This window comes from Mangifera indica, chromosome 17 (genome assembly GCF_011075055.1).
Source record: "Mangifera indica cultivar Alphonso chromosome 17, CATAS_Mindica_2.1, whole genome shotgun sequence".
NCBI classification, from domain to species: domain Eukaryota; kingdom Viridiplantae; phylum Streptophyta; class Magnoliopsida; order Sapindales; family Anacardiaceae; genus Mangifera; species Mangifera indica.
The window spans coordinates 6334829-6353467 of NC_058153.1; the positions used below are offsets into that span (position 1 = coordinate 6334829).

Consider the following 18639-nt stretch of genomic DNA (forward strand, 5'->3'; position numbering starts at 1 on the left):
AGTTTCCACAAATGACCAAGCAAAGATTATTGAAACTCATGTAAGATTACTGAATAACAACTTGGACCTCGTGAAAAAAGACTTCTTTCTTTTGCTTTTGCATAATTAAGAAATTCCCTTTTTTGAGAAAGAAATGAACTTAAATTACATTCAAGTGAGCCATTATAGGATGGTTGCGGGAGTCTATACATCGCACATAGACTTTAAGGACACCGTGACATAATGTTACATAGACAAGTAAACCTCTTAAATTCCGAGACACTTCCTTGAATCTTAAATAAAGGATATTCATCATTCAAAGGGAAGTGAACTACTCAAGAATTTCACATTTCCTTTTTGTCATTTAGAATTGAAGAAAAGAAAGAGTTTCGAAAATGGAAATAAAAGGCAAAGAAGAATGAATCAGTAAATTGTTGTTTGGTCTTCACAAATGAAGAGACGACTTAAGTTTTGGCTGGTTACATTGATTGTGATTACTCTTTCATCCTCAGCCAATTAGTTTGCTACTATATGAATGATGTGATTTTTGTGAGTTTTGGATTTTGTGGATTTAGGTTGAATATTAGCTTTATTTTTTTGGGATTTTGAGGATGTTCATTGAAGAATTACTCTATGAGGAAGCTAAGAGAACTACTTATTTATTCATAGCAGCTCCTAGTCATTTTGTTTTTAATGTTCGTACGTAATTTCCATGAATAAAATATTAATTAGGTAAATTTAAAAAAATAAAAATAAATATGTGCCCCATTATCAAAGGATAAAATAAAGTAAAAATAGGCTCATTTTTTAAGTTATTTAAAACACCTTTTGTTTCAAGCTTTCCCACCTCTGTCCCCGTCACTAAAAGACAGAAGATCCTTCCCATCAAAAAGGGTTTAAGAATTATTTTACTAGAAATTGGAATGTACAATAATAAAAGTGTTCTGTGCATAAAAAAGATTTCTAAGTAAATTGGGTTGAGAAGTAAAATTTCGCAGATAAAACCAGACTAGAGATGGGTAGACTAGACTGTGTGCACGAGTAACATTGCACCCTGACCCTGTTCAAATGAGGTCAATAAAATAATGAAAATTGTAAGGGAATTATGGGACATTTTTGGAAGTAATTTTACATGTATGAATAAATTCTATAAACTTATTCATACAACCTATATAATAACACCTGATTAAGTGATTTTAAAATATGGAAAAAAATAAAAAGTAAACAATCACAAATGTGATTAACCATGCAAAATGCAGCTTGTTTCTCATGTTTCTTGTGTTCACAAGTGTGATTAGCCATGCAAAATGCAGCATGGTTAAGACCCTACCCAAAATATCAGGCGCTCTACCTACTGGGCTGCTAAAACATTTGAGTCTATGAAGAACAGATTCCAAGAGGTCATGAGATTTGGAGTTAAGAAAATGAATTTAGGAGAGTTGCTAACTTCGTAGTTCAGGAAAAATGAAACATGTGAAGAATTTGTTAAAGACAATCAAAAACCAACACCCTCATAGTATCCTCAAATTGTATTACATTCTAGTTTTTGTTCATAATGGAAAATCAAACATAAAATTCAATACACTCTCATCAGCAAGCTACATACCCTACATTACAGTCATGGACATAATCTGTTGTGCAAGACCTGGATCTTGCTGTAGGAGCTCTGTCAAGTTGTTTTCGACCTCTGCTTTTTGCTTCTCTAAGTATTCCTTTGAGGCCTGCTCAATGAAAAGATATCAACTTATAACGTTTTAGCAGGAGCACAGTCAAAAGAAAAATAATAGAATGGAGTTCAAATCCCCTATTTGGTTGGCAGGAAAATGAGAGGAAAGGATGCACAATCCCTCAAAGCTCACAAAACTTGACCATTCAACAAGTGATATGAAAAGGAACAAACATATAATTCTTTTTTCTTCCAGATTAAATTCCAAATAATGATAAGAGACAACAATATTTAATCTCGTCATCCTTAGAAATGATTAGTTTCCTGACCCCTGACAAAACAAGAGTTACGAAGGGGACTAGGTGAGACACTTTCTATAATAAACTTCCATTTCCAATGATGTCATTTCACTCATTACCAGAGCCCAAAATTATGATACTATGAGAATTTACTAGATTAAATCATGTGAGCATGACAAACGTAAACCAAGCCACATAGAGACTATGTCAGTCAGTACCATTTACAAATTTAATTCTAGCTGATCTTCATGGCAGTAAATAATCTAAATCCATGCCAATAGCAAGTTCAATGTTTTACAAATTACCACATGAACTCTTTCATGGAAGGAAAAATATTCTTTTTAAAGCCTAAATCAAACCACCTTCCAATATATATACAATTTCACATCCCATCAATGGAAAATACAAAATTCATTGCTGTTCTTACTAAGAGATTTCATGTTTAATTAGTTGTGGTAGCCTATATTATCCTTCTTTTCCTTAAGTGATTGAGCCATATATAAGAGCTGATTGTTTACACACATTTAAAAACATGGATTTGTCCAAAATCCAAACTTGTTATAATGTGTGAACAGAGATGGTTGATAAATTTTTCATTGTATTGATTCCAAGAAAATCCAACGTTACATACAAGAGTATATCTAACTAATTTAGGAAAGAAACTAACTATACCTAACTACATTAGGAAAGACATCTAAGTTTTCCTTTTTAACAAGATAAATTTCTTATTTTACAAGATACGTTTCAACACTCTCCTTTAAGTTGAAGCATATAACTTATATGCATCAAGCTTGCTACAAATATAATTAATCTGACAACCTCGGAGAGATTTAGTGAGAATGTTAGTAAGTTGGACATTTGAACTGACATGACTTGTGGTAATGCTACTGGACAAAATCTTCTCATGCACAAAATGACAGTCAATTTCGATGTGCTTCGTTCTTTCATGGAATACAGGATTGGAGAAAATGTGAAATGTAACCTAATTATCACAAAGTAATGACATTTGTGATATATCTGCAAACTTCAACTCTTGAATCAACTGTTTCAACTAGATAAGCTCACAAGTAACTAAGCCTATAGCACAATACTCTACTTCTACACTTGATCTGAGCACAACATCTTGCTTCTTACTCTTCCATGATATAAGGTTTCCTCCAACAAGAACACAATACCCAGAAGTAAAGAGTCTATCTGATGGGGAACTTGTCCAATCAGCATATGAATATCTAAAAACTTGTGTATGACCCTTATTCTCATAAAGTAGACCTTTTCCTGGGGCTTCCTTGATGTATCGTAGAATCTAAACAACAACATCCCAATGGTGATCACATGGAGACTGGAAAAACTAATTGAAAACGAAAAATCAGGTCATGTAATGGTCAGATAATTGAATTTACCAACCAATCTTTGATATCTCCTACGGTCTGCAAGGGGCTCCCTTTGTTCAGGTAAGAGCTTAGTATTAGGATCCATGGGAGAGTCTATAAGTTTGCAATCTAACATCTTTGTTTCTTTGAGAATATCCAAAGCATATTTCCTTTGAGAAATAATAATTTTAGATTTAGACTGTTCGACTTCAATGCCAAGAAAACACTTAAGTGGTCTAGATCCTTAGTCTGAAAATGTTTGAATAGATGTTTCTTTAACTACTCAATGTTGTCCTGATCACTTCCTGTTATAACAATATCATCAACATAAACAACCAAATAGATGCATTGTCTTTGTAATGTATGTCTATAGAATATAGAATGATCAGACTTGCTTCAAAGCATGTCGAACTCTTGAATAACTGTGCTAAACTGACCAAACAAGGCACAAGGATACTGTTTCAAGCCATACAAAGAACGGCGAAGTTTACATACCAAGCTAGACTGCCCTTGAGCAACAAAGTCAGGTGGTTGCTCCATATAAATCTCCTCCTACTGTTTACCATGAAGAAAAACATTCTTGATGTCCACCTGATGTAGCAACCATTGTCGAATAGCAACCATAGACAGAAATAGAAAAACAAACAACATCTTAGCCATAGGAAAAAATGTTTCATAATAGTCAAGGTCGTATGTCTGAATGTAACCCTTGACAATAAACCGATCTTTCAGCCTATCAATTACCATTCAGACCAACCTTAATAATATAAATCCACCGATAATCAACAAGAGAGTGTCTAGGAGGTCGTGAAACCAATTCCTAAGTTCCATTGGCATGTAAAGTAGACATCTCATCAACTATTGCCTGCCATCACCTAAGATTAGAAAGTGTCTCACAAACAGTGTTGGGAACAAGTACAGAGGATAGAGTAGACACAAAGATATAAAAAGGTAAAGATAATCGATGATAACTAAGGAAATTATAGATGGGATGAGGATTGCGAGTGGAGAACATACCTTTGCAAATGGTAATAGGAAACTGACTATTAGGAGGCAGGATCTCAGCAGTAGAGGAGGCTGGTGCAAGAAGTGGGTGCACAGGGGCCTCAGGCATAAACTTGCTAACATCAACACCTGCGGGAGGGTGGAATGAAACAAGATTAGTACTTAGCAGAAAAGAGGGCTCCTCAGTGGGAGGAGGACAATAAGGCATAAGGGCAGACTCAAAAGGTGACTAGAAAAAGGACACTGTATGGTAAAGGAAGGATTTCCGTAAGAAGCTGAAAATCTAACGAAGAGGAAAAGTAAGGAGAAGACTCAAAAAAGGTAATGTCAATAGAAAGATAATATCGGCGTGTTTCAGGAGACTAACATCGATAACCTTTCTGGAGACATAAGTATCCAAGAAATAAACATTTGAGAGCTCGAGTAGTTAATTTGTCGTAACCAAGAGACAAGTCATAAACAAAACAGGTGCACCCAAAGACACGAGGGGAAAAGGAAACAAGGGCTAATTAGGATACAAAATATCATGAGGCACCTTAAGTTGTAAAACTAAGGAAGACATTCGATTACTCAAAAAACAAGTGGTGAGGACCGCATTTGCCTAAAAGCAGAAGGAAACATGATTGTGTGTAATAAAGGTGAGGGTAGTTTTGATGAGATGTCTATTCTTATGTTCAACAATCCTATTTTGTTGAGGAGCATAAACATAGGATAATTGATGTAAAATATGCTGGGAAGACATGAACTTAGTGAAAGGAGGAAAAAAGTATTCATATGCATTATCATTATGGAGGGTAGGAATGGTAGTAGAAAATTATGTCTTTATCTCAACACAAAAAGATTCAAAAATAAAAAACAACTTAGATCGATTTTTCATTAAGAACAATCAGGTGCAACATGAGTAATCATCAATAAAAGTAATAAAATATTGAAAACCTAAAACAGATACGACTCTACTAGGACTCCAAACATCCGAATGAACTAACTCAAAGGGAGACGTAGCTCGATTATTGACACGCTTTGGAAACAATTTTCAAGAATGTTTTCCAAGTTAATAGGACTCACATTGAAAGGACGATAAAAAAAAAAAGATCAGTTACCATCTTTTGAAGTTTGGATATACTAGGGTATCCGAGACGATTATGAAGAAGTGTCGGAAACTCAATAATCATGTAGATCATAGAATCAGGGTGGTAGATGTAAACGATAGACCCTGTGACTTATGTCTTACATCAATTGTCTGTCTCGTACTACGATCTTATACAACAAAAAAGTTATTAATTAAGGTAATGACACAATTTAAAGAACGAGTGAGTTTACTAACAAAGACAAGATTAAAGGGGCATTCAGGGAGATAAAGAACGAAGTGTAAAAGCAAAGAAGGAAGAGAATGTGCACAAACTACTGTCATTGCTTGAGCTATGGATCCATTGGCTAATGTAACAAGAAGTAGAGACTAAAATTTAGTACAATGGAAATGTAAATGAGGGTTATCAGAAATGTGATTGGAAGCACTAGAATTGAGGACTCATGGCTCGAGAGGGGAAGACTAAGTGAGACACTATCGGGTGACCTGTGTGTGCAACAGAAGCAATATTAGAGGAACACTGCTTAGTGGTCTCATACTTGAGGAAATCTTCATAATCAACATCTATGACAGTCAAGGAAGGTTGAGGTGGATTTCCAAAAGAGTCAAGAAGGTCGGTCTGAACAACATCGGCTACCCAAGGAGGACAACTATGCAGTTTATAGTATTTTTCTCTAGTATGACCCCACATGTGGCAATAATTACACCTTGGCCGATTACCATGGCCACCACGATCTCCCTGTTGAGTCTGAAAGGTAAGAGCAAATGAATCCAAACTAGAGGAACTAGTTACAACACTTGAAGAGGACACAGGAAGCAATCGAGCAAAGACCTCATCAAGGGACTGTACAACTGTACTAGCCAAAATCTGATCCTGAACCGAATCAAGGTTAGGGTTGAGGGCAGTTAAGGTCAAAACCATGAAGAATTTATCCCGTTAAGCCAAGTCGTCTGTGACTGACCTACCGACGGGAAGAAGTAAGTTGAATTCCATCTTAAGAGAGGCCATCAGACCAAGAAACTCTAACATGGTCATTCCTTGTTGTTTGAGATGAATAAGAGTAAACACAACCGAGTATAATCTCTGGATATCATTGGTATAGAGGAGCTTGGCCTGAATCCAGATTTCAAAACATGTTCGATAGGCCTTAAAAATGGGTTGAATGGTTGATGAATTTTTCATTGTATTGATTCCAAGAAAATACAACATTATATATAGGAGTATACCTTACTAATTTAGGAAGAAACTGACTATACCTAACTACATTACGAAAGACATCTAAGTTTTCCCATTTTACAATATACATTTCTTATTTTACAAGATACGTTTCAACATAATGATTTAACCAATAATAATTTAAGAATCTACCTAAAATAATTCAGCCATCCTCATTTTCCATTTAAAAAAAAAAAACATTAAGACCATTCACATATTAGCTCACCTAGTACTTAGGTTAAAAAGGTGAATCTAGACTATGTCATACACTAAACACAATTAACAATGAAGTTGTATATGTTAATGGTAATAAGAATATTAAAAGTTGAACGTTGTGAGTAGCAGTTAATTTGGAAAAGCTAAAAATGTGATATAGTCAAAATGACCACTTAAAAGTACTGCATTGGAAAAACATTTGCTAGAATATCTAATTTTAATAATGAAATAAATGAAAATTTAAAACAAGAATAAGCAGTTGAGAGGACATATACCTGTAATGCTGCAATTGCAGCTTCACTATCCTTATATTTCTGCTCTTGTTCATTCACTAAAGCTGACTTGGGCTCCAAAACAAACCTGGCCATGAGATGTGAGTGTTAGAGAGTGAGAGAGACAAACAAAATAGTTTCTAAAATTTAATAATCCACACTCCAGGAAGTCTAAAAATTAAATTTAGTGGCAGCCATCAGGTTTTCTGGTACTCACGTTCTCCCTGCATAAAGATAAGGAGAAAAGGGTTAACCTGTGATCTGTCTCACAGAAATTAACATGCTAAAAAATGAAAGTGCTAACAGCTACTCATTAAAGATCCAGAAGCATATAGGACAGCGTTATTACTAAATCCCCATACAAACCTGGTTAATTTCTTAAGATTAAAGAATTGATCTGAGTAAAGCATGCTAAAAAAAAAATAATGGCTCTAAATTAATACCTATGGATTTGTATGTATTTGTATTATCAGGCAACAGGCGCAGCTCCTCCAAGGTTAAGTAAGCACGCTTCTTCTCCCCTTCTTTATTTCGCATCTGGTTCTGCACCTGAAACCAGCAAAGCAAGACCACTCACTTCAGTTTAAAGAGTCAAAATTGTCTTTCTATTACCAAATCAAACTCATAGTGCCAAAACTAATGCAATTCTTCAATTGATAGAAATACATTTCGTGATTTTTAAACAGTAATTAGAAGACAGAGGGGTGATGTAATGTTTACTCAAGAACCCTAAATGCCAAAAGACAACAAAAGAATCAAGGGAATCAAATAGATATCCAACAGAAATGGCATCAACATTACACAACGTCCAGAAAACATATTCTTGAAAGAATACAAGAATTAGGGTTCACACAGGGTTGCATGGGCAACTACGAACTTCAATACATAAGGTGCAAGTAAATAATCAAAAGGTTGATTTTTCACAATAACCCACAAAGTAAAAAGAGTCAAATCCTGACATAACATCATCATTTTTCACCAATTTTTTAACGGAACTTACTCTAAAAATAAAAAATGATGCCTTCAAGCTACAAAACCAACGCTTAAGGAATAAACATTTACACAACATTGATCTTGTTTCATAAATTTCCAAGTGAATAAATAAAATAAAATTATGATGAGACAAATGGATACAGGAAGATAAATAACCAATATTTAAAAGCCCTTCCCATTCACAAGCAGCTTTCGGTTCAGCTTTTTGCCAAAGGTTTGGCAAAGTGGGAAGGTAAAAATTTCATTCATTCTACATCTCTGTTCCCTCCATTTTCCTTCCGAACAATCAGTAGGGAAACACTATAATTATTTTTCGCTCGGCCTTCCTCCAATATTTTCTTAAAAACAATGCAAAACGCACAAACAATCTTGCTTTGTTCAAATCTTCTTACTTAAACTAAGACTTAATTATTTTCAACTAACAGTTTCAAAGCATACAAAGTGTAACATTAGGCTAAATCAAGAAAAGAAGTTACATGAAACACCCAAACAGAGAGAAGACTCATATCCGAATCGCATAAGTAATCAATTGCGAGGAAAAGTACAAGAAACTTACCTGCTTCAATTTGCCAGTATTTTCAATCATGCGACCTTTAATCTCCAGAAACGCCTATTTTTCATCAAATGTTTTCAGATCAATAAAGAAATTTGTTCATAACAAACATGAATAAAAGATGATGTACGGCTGTTCTTACGGCTCTGTTGGCTTCATCAGACATTGTAGAAGATTCTTCGGTGCCGATATGATGATTCTATTTACCTTCAAAGCCCTATTGCTATTAGACAAGATTTGATTGAATGCCCCTTTCGGCTTGGTTTAAGGCGGTCTAATTTTCGAAGGGCTATATTGTTTTAGATGAACCAGAGGCTTCCCTCAGGTTTCAAAAATATCATTAAGACCCTTAGAATGAGAAATCCTTTTACCATTCTTAGTCTGCATTAAAAATATAAAATGAAGTAACATGTATTCGGTGGATATAAAAATTGACACTAAACATCCTATTGTTACCGATACTTTCGACGTTGGGAATCTGCCAATGGCAAATAGATCTGACTTTTTCTTTTAGTATTAGATATAGGCCAAAAGATTATTTCTAACCCAGAGTTTGGTAAAAACACAAACACAAACACATATTTACGGGAGATCAAAAATCTAATACCTATCTAAGGTTTACTTTATTGTCACACACCTAAAAATTTTTTGTTAAGGTTAAAGGGTAAAATCGTTATTTTATCAATAATATTAAAATAAATAAAATATATCTTATTTCTCTTCTTTATTTGAAAAATTAACAATTTATCTCAAGATTAAGTTTTAAAAAATTTACTTTTCCCCATAAGATTTCAATTTTCTAACAAAACCTTTCCTTCTCTAGCAATTGGCATTGTTTAGCCATCTCTTTCCCTGCTTCCGACCTTTGTCTTCACTGGAAAAGATGAGCCTTTGTCTAGACGAAGATGATCTAGATGAATCAATGATGCCGTCGATTCGGCTTCGTTGACTGGAATCGATAACCACATTTGGAACCATGGGCTAAGAGAATACCAAAAGGTGACGAAAACGCAATAGGCTATAGCTGATTCGACAGAAACGTGACAATCTTTGATTCATCATCTGTTAGAGCTTTTTTGCATGTTGTCGAAGTCATCAGCAGTGGCAAAGAGAGAAGAGAGAATACAGATGGTGGTCGTCACCATCACTGTTGTTGGAGAGAAGAAAACCTAAGGATTTTGAGAGAGTCATTTTTTAAAGTTAAGGTTAAGGGTAAAATTCAATTTTCAATGCTTGGGGGAAAATGAGATTACGGTATATATTTTTTAATATTATTATTAAAATAATAATTTTACCCTCATATTTAACAATAATTTTAATGAAAGTTTAGAGATGAATGGATGTTTAGACTTTTAAACAATCCTGGATATATTTTTGATATTAGACTAAAATTTGAATAGTAAATAGTCCTTTGGCCTTAAATATTTTTTTCATAATAATAAGGCCAAAGAACTATTTCCCACCCAAATTATGCTGAATTCTCAAAGTTCCCCCCATTAACTATGAAAATATTATTTACCCATCCATGGTCGGTTAAATTTAACGGAACCTGACCCCCTGAAAATTTAATCTCATTTTCCCCCCTAAAAATTTAAAAACTAACATTTTTTCCTAAGCCAAGTTTGAAAAGATTGCATTTCCCCCCTAGGGTTTAGTTTCAAAACCCGTTCACTTTCTCCGACGCCATCGTCGGTCATCTCTCCCTTCTGACGGTTTCTTTTCCACCGATGGCCTACCTCAACTCCATCTCAACCTATCCAGCACCGAGAGACATCATCTGGGAAGATAAATCGTCTTCCCAGACGATGAAAACAAAATCGATCGATCTCATCTTCGTTGTTTGAGAAGACAATCGTCTTCCTAGATGAAGATGACTCGTCTTCCTAGAGGACGACGAGTCATCTCGTCTTCGTGGAAGCGAAACCGTCGGGAGGGAGAGACGACCGACGATGGTGTCGGAGAAAGTGAAGGGGTTTGGAAACTAAACCCTAGGGGGGAAATGTGACCTTTTCAAACTTGACTTAAGGGAGAAAAGTTAGTTTTTAAATTTAGGGGGGGAAATGAAATCATATTTAAGTTTATTTTTAATATTAAATATAAAATAACAATTTTACCCTTACTACAGTTAATTTTAACTGCTCATGGGTGGCTAAATGGTATTTCTATAGTTAACGGGGGAAACTTGGAGAATTCAACATAGTTTGGGTGGGAAATAGTCCTTTGGCCTAATAATAATATACAAAAATAAAAATATTAAAACATTAAAGAATCAATCTTAGTATAGAGTAGAGTTAAACTCAAATTGAGTTTGATTAGTCTTGAAAACTAGTTTGATTTGATTCAAATTTATTTAACTTAAATTCAAGTCAAAGTGGAGTTAAAAGGTCAACTCATTTATGATATTGAACCGAATTTGAGTTAGAGAGAATTCTATTCCGTATGACTCATGAGTTGGGACATGTTTGATTCAATTTAAATTTGATTCATGGCTCAATTTAGATTTATGTCAAATAATTATTAAAATGATGTTGTTTTACCCATTTTTAAGTAAAATGATGTTGTTTTATTAATGAGTCATGAGCACGAGCCATAAATTTAAATCATAAATTCAAGCTATAAATTCGAGCTATAAAATAGAGTCAAATAGAGCCAAGCAGAGCCAAACCATTTTTCATTTAAAATGAACTTGAGTTACCATTAATTATGGTTCAACGAACTCAAGTTAAACAATTTTTAATTTGAGTTAAACTTGAATAAAGAGATGTTCGGACTCAATTCGGTTTGCATCCTCATGTGAAGTTTGGTAACTATTTTGACACTTGGGGGCATTTAGTTTAGGTAATATTTTATTATTAAAAGTGAAAGATTTTTATATATGAATTATTGTTATGTTTGATTATATTATCATTTATAAATAATTATTGTGTTGGTTGATAATAATAAACGAATAACTAGTACATTTTTCACCTAAATACCTTTAAAAAGATTATTAACTATAAATTAATATTGTATTCGGTTAGATTAATTTTTGTAATGTTTGAAAATATTTTTCTTGTGTATGTTATAAAATATTTCTCATATTAATAATATGTATGAATTTTTTAAAATTAAATCTCAGAATTAATTAATTTCAAAATATACTTAAAAAAATTAGTAAGTATTTTTCTTGCATTTTGTAAATATTTTTCAAACAATATTAAAAAAATAAAAATAAAACCACAACTTGGTATCACAAATGAAGCTGCAATTTATATAATGAAATCTTATGATAGACTTGAAATTTGAAAGAATTCAACACTAGGTAGCATGGAAATGGAAAGTTAAAACACATTTTCTAAAAAAGTTGGAAATAGAAATAGAAACGCGGAGAAATATATAAATATTAAAAATATAAGTTTTTTTTTATAAATATTATTTTTTTTATTAAAAATATAGTAACTTGTATTTTATAAAATAAAAAATACAACAATTTAAGCAACATTTACAACTTAGCACTCAAAGATGGATGGTAGTTCTCTTCTCCTCATTATTAAGTCTAATTATTCATATCCATAATGCAAATTCATGTCACAATGATTAATTTGCACTACTAAAATGAAAACATAAAGAAACAACGTTCACAGTGGAAACAAATTAAAGGTGAACCATTGTAAACTATACAGAGAAAACTATTAAACTCTAAACTCAAATTTGTGTATAAATAAGCAACAAATCTAATGAAGCCAGAGATGTGCTTGTTGAGACTATGCGATACCAATGATGGTCCAAATTTAAGTCATTAGAGATGGAGAGGATGCATGATAGGCTAACAACAATAGAGAGAATATGTTAGCTTTAGTGATGTTTAATTTCATAATATTAGAGAAACAATTTTTGTTCCCTTTTTATGTGCGAGAAACATCTTTTTGTTACAAAAACTCATTTTCTATTTTCTTTAAATTATTGAAATGACCCTAAAATATTTCGTACTAGTTTTGAGCTGCTTTGGAAACCGAAACGTTTCAATCCCATATTGAGTATTGTTATTTGTACATATTTTTTATATACAAATGATGTATCATTATATAATTAGATATTACTTTATTTTAAATTTAAAATCATTTAATTATATAATGACATATTATTTATGTATTAAAAGTGTATAAACATAGTTTTGTTGTTCTCATATTTATTTTGAATTGTCAAGGTCTTATATACGATTAAACATAAAAAAAATTAAAAATTTACAATAGATAAATATCCCCCTGAATGTGACAACAAAAGCACCACATAAAAACAATTACTTCGTGTAAGGAAAAAAAAAAAAACCCTCTTGGGATAATAACATACTATAAAGTGGTGAACAACAACTTTTTCCAATGTGTTATTGATCACTTGTCCAAATTTTTCATTTCCTTTCTCATTTGACTTAAAGGAATAGATAGTTTGGACAATCACAATAATAATTTGATAAAGGTTTGAAAGAAAGTACAAACCTTTATTTGTCTCCTTTGTAGGGGTAACTAAAGTTGATTGGCCTTGTTTCACACAAAGTTGAAATGCATTTACATTGACATTGACATTAGACTTCTCCATCATAACAGACTTTTCAATCTCAATATCCCAAAACATATAATTAAGAAGTCATGAAAATGTATGAATAGAGAGAAACATCACTAAGACAAAATGTATAATTTATTGATACTAAAAACAAACCTTGTTTAGTAATTGTGGTTTTAAAGTTGTTGAAGAGAATACTTCAAATTGAGTGCAAGAATAATTCTAAATTGATAATCAAACGCACAAGGATTGCATTTTAAGTTGAGGTCTTGCTAATCACAAAGTTTGTAATGATCCAAAACCAAGAACATATGGATTGGTATACAAGTCACTACATAATAAACACTATTGACCAACAAAAACACAACAAGATATGGGAAATATTAACAGTTAGCAAACATATAATTAGCAAGAGAAAGAAATTTAATAGACTTAACCAAGTCTTATTATGAAAAGCTGCAAATCGGGTTACCTTCCAACTTTTCCTTCAACTAATTCATTGCATTAGACATACCAGCCCATAAAATATAGATATCAAGTGAAATTACATAACTTAAACCGATTTTGTCTTAAAAAAAACACAACAAAAGATCATGGATATTACCAAACTTTAGACAACATGATTTTAGTTATTTACACGTCAGAAGATGTTAGGATATCTACATCTTTAGAGATGATTGTTTTATGTATCAAAAAAGGGATGATACACATGACATTCGGCTGGTTGCTTAATGATATACTTCTTCTTAAAATCCATAGGCAATCCAAAGAAATAATTAATCAATCTTATGTTCTTCCTTAATAATATGCTCTCTAACATCGAGCAACTTTTGCCACTAAAACCATCCAATTCCAATAAAGCATTAAACAACATCATTCTTCTATCTTTTTCTTGAATCTCTTTTTGAAATAAGAGGAAATTTTATGTATTTCTTGTTGAACTGCTTTATAAGATTTCCCAAACTTACCAATTTTTTCAACCAATGCTGAGAAGATCTTATTATTTCTTTTCTTCTTCTTGCTATTTACAATATTCTAATTTGGACCAACATTTATTATTTGACATTTGCTCCAACTACTTCTTTCTCATGAGCATTATTGTCACTATTAAGTTCAACATCAACTCTCATTATATCCTCATTATTTTTTAAGATTCTCAGTATCGAGTTCCTTTACAATATCAACAACTTTCTTAGCTCTTGCATCGATGTTCCTATCTTTTCCAAACACTATAACTAACGAGTCATAATGTGGGAAAGGTTTGTGCCTTAAACACTTAACATTAGGATGACTTTACAAAAAATTAAATAACCAAAATTTAAAATGAGTCATAATAGATGTATTAGAAAATAAGTTTCAAATAAGAAAGATTCAGTCTTAACCTAACCCAATCATCAAACACATCTTTCAAAGTAGTAATACATTTCTCTTCATCATTCCATCCAAAGCCACTTATATTCTTAATCATCTTATTTTATGGAATTATGTTGTTTTCTCCATATTTTTCTCTAGATTCAATGTGAGGGGAAACTTTCAATCTACTGGATGGAAGTCTCTCCTCTATCATCTTTTCCAGCTACACTAGATGCCCAACTTTAAAAGTCTTGTTATCTGCTCTCCAATGTAGACTCTCCTTCATAATGAGAAAACATTCAATTAATATTGCATCCTTCTACTTAGTCCACTGCCTTTTAAGCCCACCACCTTTATCTTTTTCCTTTCCTCTTGTCATTTTATTTGGGTCAAACTTATTTCCTTATTGTTGGGTTGTGTCAAACTTAGGGTAAAGGCCTATTTCCCACCCAAGTTTTAACTCAATCTAAAAAAAAAAAAACTATGGCGGATGAAAAACCCAAACACTCACATATTCTTAAACTGCTATTAAATTTTTTGTTAAATACAAAGGTAAAACTGTCATTTAATAATAATATTAAAATAATATATATGTCATCATGTAATTGTGTGATTTTAAAATAAGAATAAATAACTTCTAATCATATGATGACATATATAAGTGTATACTCATCTGTGTATTCAAAGTGAATATATATAATATTGCTCTAAATTTAACCTAGTTTATAATATTATATGGGACATAAGTTAAAAGAAAAAGTAAAATAAATTATGTATAAATATATATATATATATATATATATATATATATATATATATATATATATATATGATGTAATTATGTGTAAGATTTATACATAAAAGCTAGTAGCGCACATTAACATGTGTAGAACCCTAGCCGCCACCTATGAAATATGTGTGGCACATCTTTTTACTTTCTTACGGAAATAATTTTCTTCTCATGGAAGAAAGAAGTAGTCGCACATTATATGTGCATAAAAATATTGAGGTTCAAACGTACACTTAGTTCTGGGAGCAATTTTGTGATTTGTCATAATTAATGAAAGTGAAAGAAATTGTCTCTACACAAGTATATTCTATAAACACCTCATAAGTGTAAATAACATAGTTGTGATTTAGTTATCCTATAAGGATGATCCAAAAGGAGTTTGTACGGTATGCTTATTTATTAATTAAAAAATTTTAATCATTATTTCGTTGCCTAAAGGTTGTAAATTCCCTATAGTACACTCATCCAATCATTGAACATTTCTTGAGCAAGATTATCTCGTCATGCATTCCAACCATCACTTGGTTCCATACGCTTGATTACTTCAACTTCATTGTCTTCCTCTTAATTATTGACCATGTCACCAACCTCACTTTCAATAGGGTTGATAGACATCTCAATTCTAATGTAACTATGTAAAGGGCAACCAACGGAAATGATTCAACATTATGTTTTCATTGGGTGAAAGGATTTTTTTCCTCAAAATAACCTATCTAGCTTTTAGTATTCCAAAACATCTCTCAATGTAATATCTTTCTTGATAGTGTTTCATATTAAATAACTTTTTTGGAGTACTAGGTTGGTGACCTTGTCTTCATTCATTTAAATGGTATCTTTGCCTTCTATATGGTGTCAAAAGACCTTTCCATTGGTGTATTCGATATCGCACAAATAGTATAATCCTATTAAAATGTCAATCCAAAATATTTATCCAATATGTTACTCTAATATGACATCTAATAGTAAGTTTCTAACACATTAAAGAAGTTAAGATGAGAGATGAATTTCTAAGGTTGTTGTTGCGACTTGGAGAGAGATGATTTGTTGAAATCGTATCTTTGTTGAAACCTTAGCTATGGTGAAACTGTAGACTACATAATATGAATGCGATGGTATTGAATTTTATTATGGTTTATTTAGCCTTATATAAGGGAAGTTTAATGTTAATTGAAAGGTAATTTTGTTCCAAATAAAATAGTTCTTAGATCAAAATTGGTATTTGACATGTGTGCTATTTTAATTGAAAATGAGGACATTTTTGTTCTAAAATTATTATAACTAAGGGTAAAATTATAAAAAAAATAAGATTACATTAATAATATTAAAATATCTAAGGTTGAAATGGTAATCAAATTGCCTTTATATTGTTTGTCACATCAACTTAATAATAAAATATTATTGAAATCTTTTTTACCTCTATAACTAAAAAAAAAAAAATCTAAGTAATAAAAATATAGATGATTAGAGTACTGTTTTATTCCTTACCAAACACGCCCTTGGTTACTTAGGTGTGATAAGAATTTGTAGTTGTTTGAGGGAGCTTGTTCTTACTAAAGGTATATAAATGGACTTTAACTTCTTCATAATAGTCTAATTTTCTCAAATTAACTACTATGAGTTATGACGAAGTTTTCTAGCTTTTTATTTGGGATTTTGAGAGAAGTTTGTTAGCGGATAAAATTGGATTATGTTATGTAGTCAAAAATTCTATTTAAAGTTAGTCTTTAAGATTGTTCAAGCAAACAATAATTTAGAGATTAGAGATTAGCAAGGAGTGAGCTCAAGTTTATAATGCAAAAAACTTGAAAAAGACAATTTGTATAATGTCTCACTTTAGAAGTTCTACCCTTATGAAGAAAGTGCTACTTACTTATACATATAATAAATAGGCAATTATCATGCACAATTACTCAAAATTATCTAAATACCCTTTATATTAATAATGTAGAAATCAATATCCAAAGTGTCAAAAAACATAATAAAAGAAACATTACCCAAGTATGTGTACTAAAACCAAATATAAATAACATAAAAAAACATGAATTCATCTAAAAAGTCCCTTTATGCCTTGACCTAAGTTGAACTGTCACCACACTTCCACCAATTCATTTCTTATCTTAAAAATTAAACAGAAATGAGTAAATGATAAAACACTCAATAAGTACGAGTATTTATCATACAATCAATCAAATTCCATTCTTCCCTTTTCCTAATCTATCTCGTATACCTAGACTTTATCTCTATCGCCATCTAAGGTTCATCTCCACCATATCTTCGATGAGATAAAATGCCTCACATGTATAACATTCAATCTCAGTGGCGAAGGGATTTATATTCATTTTTCTTTTTTCTCTAGGTTGAGGTAAAGATTCGACATCCTAACCATATGACTCAATCTATTAGGTTATGCAATTCACAATATGTGTGAACTTGTCCCAACATCTTTCTATGGACACCAATATATAGTTTCTCTCTCATAACACCTTTCTATAGGTGCCTACGATGAATAACACGTCTTCTTTATGGATACAACACTTTTCTATAGATGCATAACCTATGCCACGGGTACCCTATCACATAGCCTTTTAAAAAAATATCCTCATATCTACGAGAAGGTCATGTTATCATGGGTGATTCAATTATCACTCTAGGGATCTCTAGGTCTCATATGTGTTTTACAGGATCTTTATGTTACATCACTCTAATATCAAAAAACATATATCAATCTAACTTAAAAAAATATTTCTCATACTCATAAATCTAGGATATGTTTTCACAATCTTGAGCCTATATCAAACTCATCTCTAGCTCTATCTTTCACATATCATGTATATGTTGTTGATAATTATGCCTTATCTCTCTCGAGCACATCTCAGTAGTTCAACATATTTCACTCATTCCTAAATATCTTACAAGATAACTCTTTGAACAATTGTCCAACTTTTATGAATGTTTGTTCATCTTTTCTTTATGCATGACGATGTGTTACTCATGAACAGGCATGTGCTCTTACTTATCATGAACTTTTATGGCTTTCTATTCATGATCATTTATGCCTTGTCATCATACATGGTTGTTTGATCTCTCTATGAATAGTCATATGCCCCTTTATCATGAACAGGGTCCACTCCTCATGTTCACGATCATACGTGAGTAAGTTGGGTATAATTTAAATTGATGCATCATCAATCTATGTCACATCTGTTTGGCATAATGAATGATGTTGTAGAATGAGAACGCGAAACTCGACATTGATCTTATCATCTTAGTACTGTCAATGCACCATAAGACCATCAAGAAT

The 18639-nt window shown here is 32.1% G+C and overlaps 1 protein-coding gene and 1 pseudogene across 6 annotated transcripts; both read right to left on the bottom strand.

Annotated features, from left to right (window-relative positions):
• Positions 1-1433: 1433 nt before the first annotated feature.
• On the bottom strand, positions 1434-8958 carry LOC123201172 (prefoldin subunit 1). Of its 6 annotated transcripts, none has more exons than XR_006498745.1 (8): positions 8799-8958; positions 8660-8713; positions 7554-7659; positions 7328-7334; positions 7114-7198; positions 4332-4448; positions 4072-4179; positions 1671-3905 (listed from the first exon to the last, which is right to left on the bottom strand). XR_006498745.1 is itself a non-coding variant. In XM_044616644.1 (7 exons), exons 1-7 carry the CDS (start codon positions 8820-8822, stop codon positions 1587-1589), a joined length of 507 nt encoding a protein of 168 aa, XP_044472579.1. In that variant the 5' UTR covers positions 8823-8958; the 3' UTR covers positions 1434-1586. The 6 variants fall into 6 exon arrangements, 4 of the variants coding, with proteins under 4 accessions (XP_044472579.1, XP_044472582.1, XP_044472580.1 ...); XR_006498746.1 differs by having other exon boundaries at positions 4072-4189; XM_044616644.1 differs by lacking the exon at positions 4072-4179 and having other exon boundaries at positions 1434-1700.
• Positions 8959-14335: 5377 nt separating this feature from the next.
• Positions 14336-14834, bottom strand: LOC123200894 (annotated as a pseudogene).
• Between the last annotated feature and the right edge of the window lie 3805 nt (positions 14835-18639).

Excerpts from the sequence above, each read along its gene's own strand:
- LOC123201172 (XM_044616644.1), bottom strand. The coding sequence starts at position 8,822 with ATGTCTGATGAAGCCAACAGAGCC. Across the intron at positions 7,660-8,659 it reads ATACTGGCAAATTGAAGCAG|GTGCAGAACCAGATGCGAAA; the intron begins GTAAGTTTCTTG and ends TGCTGGTTTCAG. Across the intron at positions 1,701-4,331 it reads TCCTATTACCATTTGCAAAG|GCCTCAAAGGAATACTTAGA; the intron begins GTATGTTCTCCA and ends TTCATTGAGCAG.